Genomic DNA, 14100 nt, shown 5'->3' with positions numbered 1-14100 from the left:
TGTGTGTGTGTGTGTGTGTGTGTGTGTGTGTGTGTGTGTGTGTGTGTGTGTGTGTGTGTGTGTGTGTGTGTGTGTGTGTGTGTGTGTGTGTGTGTGTGTGTGTGTGTGTGTGTGTGTGTGTGTGTGTGTGTGTGTGTGTGTGTGTGTGTGTGTGTGTGTGTGTGTGTGTGTGTGTGTGTGTGTGTGTGTGTGTGTGTGTGTGTGTGTGTGTGTGTGTGTGTGTGTGTGTGTGTGTGTGTGTGTGTGTGTGTGTGTGTGTGTGTGTGTGTGTGTGTGTGTGTGTGTGTGTGTGTGTGTGTGTGTGTGTGTGTGTGTGTGTGTGTGTGTGTGTGTGTGTGTGGCTTTGTTGTTTCTGTCTGCGTACTGAATGGCTGCATTGATGACCAGCCAGAGTTGTAAATGACTGTGAGCTGGTCATTGTGTCTGTTGTGTCGTCTAAAACGACATGACGATACAACTGTACACCACACTGCCCATTACACCCTCTGCAAATAACCTGTTCCAAGCTCCTCTTGTTTCAACATCCTGCTTATTAGAACATTTAGTGTTTTGACTTTGCAAACAGCTTACAAGAAAGTAAGATGTAATAAACATGTTTATTCTTTAGCAAAAAAAGAATTGAAAACTGTTTTTGTGCTTAAGGGAACCCTGTTATACCCTACAATTGATATAGGTTTCTTATTGTTTTTCTAAATTATACAATATGACCAAAGTTATCATGCTTTCTATTATAAAAGTAAGAGCTGCATTTATTATTGTTCAATTTATGAACCAATTAAGGCCAGCACTGATATAGATACTATGGAAAGTAATTTGCTTTTTACATAAACTAATACTTTTATTAATTATCATGATACAGATCAAACATATTTGTTTTTAAGACTTGGGACTATGAAATGATAGGTAACTTTTAGGTCAAAAAACTCTATTTGCCAGTGTTTTTTAGTCGATTAATTATATTTTCACCTTTTTCGGAATAACTTCATCAACCCTGGGTAAGGCAGGCTGTATGTAGCTAAAGAGGGAAATTAAACTGACGGTTTTAAAAATGGGGGGATCAAAATATTTCGTATATTGAAATGATGTCCTTCTCTGGTTTATTGACGTTGGTCATCTCACTTGTGTTCAGTGGCGGCGCCAGGGGGGGCGCTAGGGGGTGCTGAAACACCCCAGAGGATAGCCATAGCACCCCCAAGAAATGTGTCTTTTTTTTATGTGAGAAATTCATAATTAGAAAAAGGATTTATTGGAAAATAATATGCTACAGTACAAGTAGCCTACTTCTGGGTCTCTGTGTTTCATTCATGCTCTGTGTGTGTGTGGCACGAGCCATTTTGTGTGCATGCACGAGAGAGAGAGCGCGCGCGCACCGGTACCGGAGATCGTTGTGGTTAGCATTTGGTGCTAGCTACGCTAACGGATATAAGGAGCTTTTTCAACAACAAGGTGGAGGGAGAACCCTCTCCTGTCAGACTGAGAGTCTCAGATAACCTCAGGTCAAGTAACTTTAGGACTCTCTCAGTGTTTAGTTAACTTTAGTCTAAGTTATCTCAATGGTTTGGTCACGATTAATGTAAATAAGTATTTCTAAGGCACACGTTTATATGATCATTATAGGTATACAAAAATAAGAGCATAAATGGAAAAACAGGTATGAAATACTAAATGACAGTGAAACAAGAATAAAGTTTGAAAGGGGAGTGATTTGTAAATATCCATAAAGAAAAAGTAAATCTGTTTACAGTTCTGTTTCAAATGGGTGTTGAGAGAGGTATCCATAGATCTCTTCAATTTGCTCTCAAAGCACCAGATAGATGCTTTTAACTTCAATAGTTAAAAAAATATATCTTCCCGGGGGAACATGCCCCCGGTCAGGTCCACCACCCACTTGTAAAATAAAATAGCATTTTACCCCTGCTTACACCTATATGCCGTGAGCTGATTATCGAGCCTTCATTGTAACTGTCGCGGGTACACCGTGTATTTGCGTGGGGATTGTTGCAATAGAAAATTCCACTGTAGCGCCCGGGACATTAATGGGAAACCCTAAATGTTTGAACGCCCTCTATGAAACGCAAAGCTACCACACAGCACCACCAAAAGAAAATATCTGGCGCCGCCACTGCTTGTGTTGCAGATTAAAAACACAGCGAATAAATAATGTTGGTAATATGTGTAATCAAATGAATCAAGTTCCCGGGGCTGATTCATTCGAAGAAATGTTGACTGTTGATTAGCGTAAAATAATATTGTATTTTTTAAATCATTTAGCATCCAGTAAATGCTCCTGTAGATAAGGGTCTAACTAACCTCCCTATAACCACGCAAATAAAAATATGTATAGTCTGAACTGTAAGTGGATTCTTTAATATCTGTCATGTGAATAGTCTTATGTTTAATATGTGCAGTAGGCTCTTGAATTATGTGGACATATAGCAATTTGCTCTGAAATGTATGAGTTAAATAAAAGCTCTTTGTTGAGTCCTAATGCACATGACAGCATATTTATTGTGTGTCCACACTGTTCGCACTGAGCTGACCCTTTTTCTGTCTTCTCTTCTGCCTGCAGTACCTCTCACAGTGTATGTGTGGCAACAACATGTCTGTTCCGCTGCTCGCCGAGGCTGTGACGGTGTCTGGGATGGAGAAGGAGACTGCGGCGGTGAGTGGAAACTGGAAAACTTAGCATATTATTACTCAGAGCATCTTACAATCACGGAGCAGTTGAGAGCTGGTAGAGAGGAGATGTCTGAGTGACTTCCAATACTATTGCCGCTCCATTTAAAGTACATCAGACAGTCATTTTTAAGGGATATTAAAACCAGTACTTTTACATCCAATCCTCTATACTTTTGGCTAGAAGATGAGCCTTTTCTCATGTATGCACATGTGTATAATATCCCTTTATTCAATTGACTCATTTGACATCAAACAATGCAATAAAAAATTAGGAAAATTAAACTCAAAGGAAAAACAATGAAATAAAGATAAATCCAAAATAGAATACATTATATTATTTTTATTTAAAAAAGAAAGACAACAAAACTATATATATATATATATATATATATATATATATATATATATATATATATATATATATATATAGACTGAACAAAAATATAAATGCAACGCTTTTGTTTTTGCTCCCATTTTTCATGAGATGAACTCAAAGATCTAAAACATTTTCTATATACACAAAATAACCATTTCTCTCAAATATTGTTCAGAAATCTGAAAAGATCTGTGATAGTGAGCACTTCTCCTTTGCCGAGATAATCCATCCCACCTCACAGGTGTGGCATATCAAGATGCTGATTAGACAGCATGATTATTGCACAGGTGTGCCTTAGGCTGGCCACAATAAAAGGCCACTCTGAAACGTGCAGTTTTGCTTTATTGGGGGGGTCTGGGGGGGTCCGAAAACCCTAGGGATTTCAAAAAGTGTCACGGTTAAACTCCGTATGAAGTGGTGAGGTGCCGCTCCACATTGCTTTTCTTCCCGACTGCAATGCTGTTGTGTGTGAGAGCGTTTCACGTGTGTGTGTGTGAGAGATTTTTACATATGTCTGTAAATGACTTTGGTTTCAGTTGTGTGTGTGTGTGTGTGTGTGAGCAGGCTCGGATTGGCCATCGGGAGATTCGGGACTTTTCCCGGTGGGCCGCTGCCGTTGGTGGGCCGCTGGCTCTGGCATAGGTGGGCCTTGGACTTTCACTGCGCCGGTACCGCATCCGCCGCCGCAAACACCCGCCGTTGCGAGGCTCTGGCGGCTCCAGCAGGCCCAGCGCAGCGGTGCTGTGAAAGTCCACCGCCGTTGCGAGTCTCCGGCTGTAACAATCCACTACCGCCCGCGAGGACCCAGGTTCGATTCCGGCCTGAGATCCCAAAAAAATAATTAAATACAAAAAAATAATCTCCCGTTCATCGCGTCCATTCGCAAACCCACCTATCACATCTCTGCGCCCCACACTTTGAGAAACGCTGCCTTAGCCTAACGTAAAAACACGATCCTTGGTTTGAAAATAACACGTTAAAGAGGCCCTATTATGCTTTCCCTTTCCTGTAGTATGTTATTTAAGTCTTAATGCATGTAAATGGTCTGCAAAGGCTAAAATCTGGTAGTTTCTCTCCCCCTGTATTGGGTCATCTCACCTGAAACCATAGTAACTAGCAGCTAAATGCTTTTAGTTAGTCATCATTTCTTTCTTCATTATGTCATTAAAGTTTGATTATACTAGTTTAATTTGTAAAGGCTGCAGTAAAGGATCATTAATTAAATAATTGATGCTGCCCATTTGCTTACTATTTTACATTCTGGCAGGGCTTTTAAAAAAGAATCAGGACATAATTTCTCATGCGAGAGTGTCAGAAAATGCAACACCTGTAGCAGGCGGTGTAACAAGCACAGTACAGGGAGCACACATTCAGATGCTCTGGATCTGAGCCGCTGTCAGGTACAGAGCGGGGATTTGTTGAACACTACGATCAAAGCCGCGCTCCACTCAAACCCTACATGGAAGAAATGTGTTTTGATCAGAGCAAAGACAGCTGAGTGTCTGATTTTCAGCCAGCGAGCAGGGAATTGCCAGATTTCTAAATTGTTGTTATTCCCTTTCATGGTTTCTTTGCGGGGAGCAGCGTTTGTGGAAACTGCCAATGAGGCCGTATCTTGGCAAGAATTGTAGATTGGCACCTGATTTTCTCTCTTTTGGAACAGAAATGCACGCTTACCACTAGTACATTGTGGACTACAAGACAGATGTAATGTGATTAAATATCTCCAAGTTCAAAGAGAGTTTATTTGGGGTTTTTCCCTCCAGCAATTAATGTGTCAGAAGTGAAAAGTCCCTATCAGAAGCCTCTCAGTATCTTTGTATGTGGAGGGTTTGTATGAAAATGCTTAATTTGATCCCTTGTGTTTTTTGTAAGGTTAGTCATTTGAATGTGCTTTTCTTTTTCTTTTTTTATAACGTAATTGTTATCATAATCTGGCGTTTCATCAATCCGTCTTCATATGATCTGTTGTGTCCTGGCGTCTCACAGTAGATGTCGAGCGAACCGGAGCTAGATGGATTTAAATGTGTGGCGAAATTAAACTAATTTCGCCAACTAAAAATCAATAGTTTCGTGCTGCCGTAAAGTCTGCAATACATCAAAAGCAATCTAATAATGGAGTAATAGTGTACATATGATTATAAAAAAAGAAAGAAGCAAATCCTCTTTTCCAAGCCTTTATCTGCTGTAAGAAAGGATTCAAAACATTGACAGTTTAGCATTTTATTTGATCAATAAATCATTCTGTTAACATTATGTTTCACATTTGCTACCACTGGTCAGCTGTTTGAACCTCAATGAAAAAAGAACTAATGTTCCCTGTTTCTTTGTGCATATTGTCATAAAGTGTAAAGAGAATGTTCTAACCAGCCTGTTTCTGTGCTGCAGGTGATATTCCTTCATGGGTTGGGAGACTCAGGGTGAGTGGTGTTTATTTATTAAAGCAGCCACTATGAACAATGTAATAAACCTGTTTTCTAATTGACACTAGTGAAGTGTGGTGTTATCTTAATGAATGTCTTAATACTGTATCTTCATTCATGTAAAATGAGTTCTATACAAGAAAGACAAGAACTACTAGCTTTGTGCATCAGATACATTTGGACGTCTATCTGTTTATTTTTATTAAACCGGCTCCTGGTTGTTATTCTACCTGTCGCCCAATATGCATAGAGTGGTTTGGTGCCAAAATGTTTAATTGATTCCCTCAATCATAATAATAATGCATTTTATTTATATAACACTTTTCACAACACAAAGACGCTTTACAGTATGAGGGAAGGTAGACAAACAAGGACAGGCAAACAAGTAAATATAGTCAAATAAAATAAACAAAAAAAGGCAGTCAAGAGGAAGTTGATTGAGAGGGGGGGGGGGCTTATTGGTAGACAGAGTTGAAAAGATGTATTTTGAGGCGGGACTGAAAGACTGTGAGGGACTCGGCGTCACGGAGATCTTGGGGCTCAATCATGTAGTTTGATAATAAACCACTGACAAAAAAACATGAATAAATGATTTAAAAGGCTCTCAAACCATCACTCCATGCTGGGTGACTCACTTACACAGAGGTTCGATTGTGTCAATAAATACAGATATTAAAAAAACTCCTTTGGTGGGTGTTTTTCCTCTAAGGTGCTTAATTGTACCTCAAGTGCAAATGAAGTGTTTTTTTATTTGTAGGCCATATACAGTGTTGTACTAAGTTGTTACACATTCTGGTTTTGATACACTGCCTATCTGTTTCTCATCCAGCTTCAGCAAAATAACAAAGAGTTATTTTCTCTCTGTTTTCTTTTAGGCATGGGTGGGCCGACACTTTGACGGGGATCCAGCTGCCTCACGTCAAGTTCATCTGCCCCCACGCGTAAGTCTTTTTTTCCCCTTCTCCGATATCTTATTCTGCTTCTTTTTGTGGGATGGAAGGAATTCTTACATAACATTTTATTTGATCAATAATTTGCATGATTGTGTGAACAAAAACACAATTTACATCTCTATTTTAAAGCCAATTTGCACTTTAGGTCAAACAATGCACTTGCATTTATCTGCAGCTGGACTCCTAATCTAAGATTCGTGTTTTCATTTCTCTCCCTCCCTCTTTGCCCCTCGCAGGCCCCCGATTCCCGTCACTCTCAACATGAATGCGATGATGCCCGCGTGGTGAGTTGGCGTGATGAAAACAGCCTTTTAGCCCAACACTGTATGCTATTGTTTCCGTGGAAACCACAATAGGCTCCCATAGTGGCATTGACAACAATGCGATTGTATCTTTTGAGTTCCCTTCAACGCTCGTCTCTTCCTGTGTGCAGGTTTGATCTAAAGGGTCTCAGTCCTGACTCCGCGGAGGATGAATCTGGAATCAAGAAGGCAGCAGACAACAGTGAGTTTAAGTGTGCACTGTGATGTTACATGATTGAAACACACAAACTGCGTCCACCTCTTCATGTTTGACACATTTTCATCGCATCTTTACAGTACACCTCTCACCTGTTAACACTTTATATAAAACAAATTCATTTCCGACCCTTTGTTTTCAACTTGATTTTCTAACTATCAGAAATGTTCTGAGGATCTGAGTCCCCTTCTGGTGGTCATAGAGCATAACAACACCTTAAATACAGTGTGACAAGGAAGGGCAATCTGCAGGGCCGCCCCTGGCCAACTTGTGGCCCCACGCAAAGTTATATGAGGCCCTCTGTGTCGCGAGCGTCGAAGGGGGGGGGTTCTAGTGGAGTCTGCGTGATCGATCTGTAGGGTGGGGCGGCCCTGGCAATCTGCATTATACATTAAGGGTTCACACAGTCTTGAACGTTTGGAAAATGCTAAATTTGAACCAATAGGTTTTTTTAATGCTTGATCTGCACAAGAAATGCACAATGTGGTGCTTCATTGAAAGAAATCACTAAAATAATTATATTTAAAATGAACAATCCCGTTTTCATGTTGTCTCATAGCGATTCATAAAACGTACGCCCGAAGCATATCCTAAACGAAAAAGTAAAAGATATAAACGGGTTGCCGTGAGCACTAAACTTCTCTGTTGTAAATATTCTTCCTGGATTATCAGAAAAACTGATATTTATGTAATCTTAAAAAGCTTTATATTTGTATATATATTGAATAACACACATTTGTTCTTGCTATCTTCTAGTCAAGGCCATAATCGAACATGAGGTGAAAAATGGGATCCCTCCACACCGTATAATGCTCGGTGGCTTCTCTCAGGTTGGACTTCATATCTTACCATGTGTTATATTCCACAAGAGAAATATCTCTGAATCAATGTAATAAGAAGTATGGATTAATAACGCTCTGCTTCCTGCACCCCTCCTCAGGGTGGAGCCTTGTCCTTGTACACCGCCCTGACCTGCCAGCATCAGCTGGCCGGCGTCGTGGCCCTCAGCTGCTGGCTGCCGCTCCACAGGAGTTTCCCATCGGTACAGTTATTACTTATCATAATTGGGAGAGGTTGTGGTTCTCTGCCTCCTCAATCCAAACTTGTTCAATAGTTGAATTGGCTTCTTTATTTGATTTTCCTAGCATTTGAATTGTGTTTTTTGTGATTTTCCAAATATTCTCACTGACTCAAAGAAGAGTGTTAATATTAGGGTTTATATTTGTACTAAATAAATACAAGTATTTGTATTTATACGTATGTATGTAAAATCATGTGGATGTACCGAAGTAAAACAGATGATATATATTATAGAGGTTAGTTTTTTGACAGCAGTATCAAACATAAGCAAAGGGGAAAAAAAGAGAGTGCAAGGAATCTTTTTTAGCAAACAAATACAAAAATGTACTAGTATAAAATAAATATTATTTTAAAAGGTATTTCTTCGTGTGTGTGTGTGTGTGTGTGTGTGTGTGTGTGTGTGTGTGTGTGTGTGTGTGTGTGTGTGTGTGTGTGTGTGTGTGTGTGTGTGTGTGTGTGTGTGTGTGTGTGTGTGTGTGTGTGTGTGTGTGTGTGTGTGTGTGTGTGTGTGTGTGTGTGTGTGTGTGTGTGTGTGTGTGTGTGTGTGTGTGTGTGTGTGTGTGTGTGTGTGTGTGTGTGTGTGTGTGTGTGTGTGTGTGTGTGTGTGTGTGTGTGTGTGTGTGTTGCAGGCTTCCAGCGGCCACAAGAACATCCCCATCCTGCAGTGCCACGGTGAGATGGACGGCATGATCCCAGTGAGGTTTGGTGGCATGACGGCAGAAAAGCTCAAAACCATAGTCAACCCTCAGATGATCACCTTCAAAACCTACCCAGGGCTCTCTCACAGCTCCTGCCCTCAGGTACTCTACTCTACTGTGTGTGTCTTGAAAAAGATGAATGTTCAGCAGGTTTCTACAAAGTGTAAACTTCAGCTCTTTCTCAAACCACAGCAGATTTTAACCAGATATTTCCTTACAAAATGTTAATATTTCTCAACCAAAGTGTCATGCCCTTAAAAGCTTTAATAGTGCTCTACCTACAGGTCACCAAAAATGTTCTTGACAGAAAATAAATTTGAATTCCAATTCCAGAAACCTGAAATATTCCCTCTCTCTTTGCATATTTTTGAGGCCTTTCTCACTTAAGTCTGTCTTCAATGCAAACTTTTTTCTTGTAAATTCCCATGTAATGCTTTTATTTCTACACAGTTGCAGTTAAAGATAGACTGCACTTATATTTTAAGTATTACACTATTTGTAGAATAAGACTCCATTGGTGGTAGGATTGTTTTTGACTTTTGTGATCTCAACATTTCCAATAACCCCAGTGTTGTAAAGTCCCAAAGGGAACAACGTGGTTTAATGCAACCAAATATTCAGCTTATAGCAACACAAATTGTTTTACGTATAGCCTTAAAAAAAACTAGATTTTCACTGAAGATAAAAAAAGTTGCTCTCCAGTTTGCACAATATGTATGTATTTATATATATATATATTTAAGCAATATATCACGGCCTGAAGTGAGCTATTGCTTTTATAAAACGGTTACCAAGTGTGGCAATATGAAAGAAAAATAAACACTCTAATTTAAATAGTTTTTATTAGTAAATAATGATGTTCAAAATAAAATAGTCCCTCCGTTGCCTTCTGCACAAAACATAGTGCAAGGTGGTTGCTATGCAACAACACTAACAGCAAGCGAACATATTAGACAGAGAGCGTTGATCCATTATTTGGCTGTTTATTTACATTAATGTGTATGTTGCTGTTTATTGTGCATCCACTGAAAAACTGTCAAGCATCAGTAGCATGGCTTACGTGTTCACTTGTATAGGTTGAGGTTGTTCGAGGCTGTTGCTTGGTGTGGCGAGAATATTGCTCCACTTTCTCCGGTCCCCGAGATTGGGCTTCCAGTAGCTCTGGAGAGAGCTTTCGCACCTGTGGCCACTAACGGTCATAATTTCTCTGCTTTCTTTGTTTCAAGACCCGCATCAGAAAGCTTTTGAATGGTGCTACTTTTCCAGTTGGTCTACCTGCTCTTCACGTAGCTCTGCATGTCGTAGTTTAGGTGCTTTTTTTCTGGAGATCGGCACTGCTCAATCCACTCCTCCATATAGTAAGACCCCCCCGGAGGTCGAAGTTAATCTTAAATGTTTCCATTTTATGCTTTGTAAATTTGTTTCGTAACGGAAGAAATTTTAATATATTTATAAAACTGACAAGTCAAATCAAGCAATCTGATTGGTCGATAGCGTTTTTGCGGACCTCTTTGATTACAGATTTGAAAACATCGTTGCTTGCTTTAAAAGTAGCACAATTCATTATGTTAAACCTTCAAAAGTATCTAGATATCCCTGCCCTAATGCCAAAGGAACTGCACACTGAATATGTTTTGGCGTTTGATGTCTATGTCTGGACCGCTGCGTCAAAAAGGAGGGCTTCTGCCCCGTTACTTCTCCGCTGCTTTCTTGTTCCAGTATGAAAAGCAAACGGTATACTGTTTTTCTCAGACGCGGAGGGATACTGACTTGTTGTGAAAAGTAATTTACAATTCTACCCGTGGTATACGCTCAGTATATCACGGCTAAGAACCAATCAGATTGCTTGATTTGACTTGTCCGTTTTATAATATATAATATAAATTGAAGTAGAATGTGCACACTTGTACTTTAACTTATCAGAATCAGAAATCCTTTATTAGTCCCACCAAATGTACAGTTTTACAGCAAAAAGTGTCATAGCAGGTAATAAAAAAGGCATGCAATAATACAGATAACTTAATAATATAGAGAAGAAAAGCACACATTAGTTATACTAGAACACAAATAATTAGGTAAGTAAGTACGATTCTGATTAATTTGGCAGTCTAGCTCCAATCCCAAAATTATAATTTTTACAGCCACAATAATGATGTCATAAAATATTTGTGAAACATCATTTAAACCCCTTAGTAGAAGCCTTAAGCGTTAAAAATGGTTACACTTAATTTAATTGTTCCAGTAACAGTATCATCTAGGGATGTCCTGATCACCTTTTTTTGCTCCCAATCCGATTCCGATCATTTGATTTTGACAATTTGCCGATACCGATTTTTCCCGATCCGATCTTTATGCAATGCATTATGAGAAAAAAAAAGAAAAAAAGCATTCGAGTTGTCCCTTAAGGTTATATTATTATATTAAGATATTCTATCCAACATGGATATAGCTTCCTTTTTTTCACAGCAGCATTGGATCAGTTCAGTTGTGCAGCATTGGATCAAAACAAAATAAAGCTTATCAGTACTCGTTAGCTTACTGCTACAATTAGACACTGCGCCCTGCCCACTCTGTTGCCAGATTTGAGAGAAATAAGCAACCAGCTCTATGAAAACAAGCCCCAAAGAAGCAACACATACATGATGTTGTGTAATTTGAAACCAAAACTAAGGCCTCAGGATGACTTTACGACTTGAACATGGTCATTTTTGTTTTGTAACATTGAATACCCGATCCCGTGATCGGATCGGGACATCTCTAGTATCATCTGATTAATTTCTTCAATGTACCAACATTTTCTTTGCTCTCTTGCAGGAGATGGCGACTGTAAAGGAATTTATCGAGAAGTATATGCCCCGAGTCTGACCTCACCTCACCCCCACTGTGACCCTCTGAGACACTGACCTCTCACGCCTGATCCGCCATTCTCCCACAGGAAACAGCCATGAGCACCCCTCTTCCACACACATCAGCAAGATGACAAACACGCACACACATTTAATTGATTTGATCCATACTGCTACACATAACATACTTCTCTCAAATGCAGTCCTTCAGACACTCATACTGAAAATGCACTGATTTATTCTAGCATTGATAAGTGCTAACACTCACAAGTCTTAGCCTTTCGGAGGGAGAATACTAAACTCACATGATACATTCCCTTTGGTTTTATTTTAACCACCTCTGTCAGTCGCTTCCACACTATCAAATGTTTACCTCATCTTAACCTCCAGCTGTCACATCCTCTTTTGCTTTCGGTCTTTCATTGCTGTGTCAATGTGTAAGACATTGAGTCACATTGAGTCACATAAGCAGGTTAACAGCTACATGATTCTGTTAACCACCATGCTAGGGTGCAGTCAGACCAAATTTCACTTCCCAATCATTTCCACACGGAATGGGATGCAACACATTTACTCCTAGTCAGGAATTTACCTTTTTTCTTTGGTTCAATCAGATTTGAATAAGCAAACATATTATCTGTCCAATGCACAAGTTTAGGAAAGGGGAGTTTATTGTCTTGCTTAATAAATGCATGGTAAACTACTACAATCAGAGCATAGATAGAAACAAAGCTACAAACCATTACAATGTTTGATAAAACCCTGCACAAGCTTTTTCCTGTCCCTCCTACATTTTTTGTGCTACACCACACGAGTACATTTGGCCAGATTAAATAAATTCAGCCATGTGAAATTCTGTCCAACTATGGCTTTGCTTCAATGTCAGTCCCACAGAATCTGGTTTCCATCCCACCACACAAATTCTAAACAGCAGCCTGTCCGAGTCTTGCATCACTAACCGCCTACGGAGGCCCCTCTTCACTAATCTTGAACAATCATACACGAGGGCTTTACATTCCTTTCTTTTTTTTAACGGGTGTAATAGAATATCTTGAAGTACATGAAGAAAAATCCAATTGAAATAAACCAATCAATCCATGCTTTTGCCACGCTGTGCTGTTTATTTCAAATGGTCCACATCTGCATGTTAAACTATTTCTGCTTTGTGATTATTATTATTTTTATTACCTTGATTAAAAAAATATGTAATATTGTAGGTATGAGTTGCATGAAATAAAACATCGCTCCAGATGTTTGCAGGCCGGCACAGACGGCACACCATGAGTTGCATCACTGTCACACACACACACACACACACACACACACACACACACACACTTTTTCCTCAAAGATTCTCCCCATTCAAGTGTTCCTGTTTCAGCATCTGCCACCCACCACCCTCCTCTTCATCAGTCCCGGTGGATTTTCAAAGTTCCAGAAAAACCTGCTAACTATATCTTCTTCCACAACACCGTAGCAGTCCAGACCTTTATTTCCTAAGAAAATATTCACTTCCTTGCTCCCTGCTTCGCCAACACACTCTAACCCACTAATATCCCATATAAGGTCAGATTTAAAATGAATCCCAATGCTATTATAGTTAACTTCTTAAAAAATAAAATGGCTATACACTGGGAGCTTTGGCAAGAAGCTGTTCCAACATAACTGAAGGGTGATTTTACAAATAAAAACAGCAAAACTTGAACATCGTGTGATCCATCCTTGAACATAGGAGTGTAACTCTGAGGAGTTGTTTGTGTTTAAATATATATATATATATATATATATATATATCAGGTGTTCTGCATTTTCCTTTGTGAATGGTTATTTTGCTCCTCATGATTAATTGTTCTTTGTTGGTGTTCTTCACCTTGATTTAACAAAAGAAAAGGAAGGAAGACATCTGTTTGATTGTTGTTGTTGAATCAGTGAATGTGTCTTCCCTCGACGAGTCCTTTTATGTTTTCCTGTGACTGATGCAGCCCTGCCTTCATTCTACGTTCTAGTTTCTTCTCTTTGACACCTTTTTTTGTATTAATTTCTTACACTTCCCCTGTGTGAAAAGGTATTGTGTTTTCTCTCCTGGGTTGTATGTTTTCATTGGTTTTTACTTTCATGTTTTTGTTTTTTATTTGACTTATGTTTCGTTGCGTTTTGTCGCTGTTGTCATCTCATCCTTTTATTGTTTGTTTTTAATTATAAGCTTTCAAAAAACATATTTAGGTGAGATATGAGTTTTTTTGGTTTTTGAAACACCTGTATGTGGAATAAATGACAAAAAAAATATTTATTTAGAGTTCAGTGTTTTTCATTCTCCGTAGCTTGATATTTTTCATGCGATGCATAAAGCCTGATCACTAGCAGGAATTTATGTTGGTCAAAAAAGTACACAAGTCTGGATTGACAGACAAGACTGTCTGGATCCAAACAATTATAATATAATAATGTTGATTCTTTTTAGCCATGACTAAATACCTCTACATTTCGATGATAGTTTCCTTAAGAGGTATATTGTGTACATGTTCT

The 14100-nt window shown here is 39.1% G+C and overlaps 1 protein-coding gene across 1 annotated transcript in view; it reads left to right on the top strand.

The window, feature by feature from the left end:
- lypla2 (lysophospholipase 2) overlaps positions 1-12024 on the top strand; it is a 14917-nt gene extending 2893 nt beyond the window's left edge. The window contains exons 2-10 of the mRNA XM_079654298.1: positions 2570-2662; positions 5444-5475; positions 6354-6419; positions 6668-6715; positions 6865-6935; positions 7707-7780; positions 7891-7992; positions 8660-8830; positions 11543-12024. Coding sequence (XP_079510424.1) covers positions 2585-2662; positions 5444-5475; positions 6354-6419; positions 6668-6715; positions 6865-6935; positions 7707-7780; positions 7891-7992; positions 8660-8830; positions 11543-11593 — 693 coding nt within the window. The 5' untranslated portion in view covers positions 2570-2584 and the 3' untranslated portion in view covers positions 11594-12024. The remainder of the gene's footprint in view (positions 1-2569; positions 2663-5443; positions 5476-6353; positions 6420-6667; positions 6716-6864; positions 6936-7706; positions 7781-7890; positions 7993-8659; positions 8831-11542) is intronic.
- Positions 12025-14100: the final 2076 nt, after the last annotated feature.

The sequence above is a fragment of the Notothenia rossii genome (genome assembly GCF_949606895.1).
Source record: "Notothenia rossii genome assembly, chromosome: 10".
Taxonomy (NCBI): domain Eukaryota; kingdom Metazoa; phylum Chordata; class Actinopteri; order Perciformes; family Nototheniidae; genus Notothenia; species Notothenia rossii.
The sequence above is the reverse complement of the archived record's forward strand: the minus strand, read 5'-3'. Positions and strand labels throughout refer to the sequence as shown.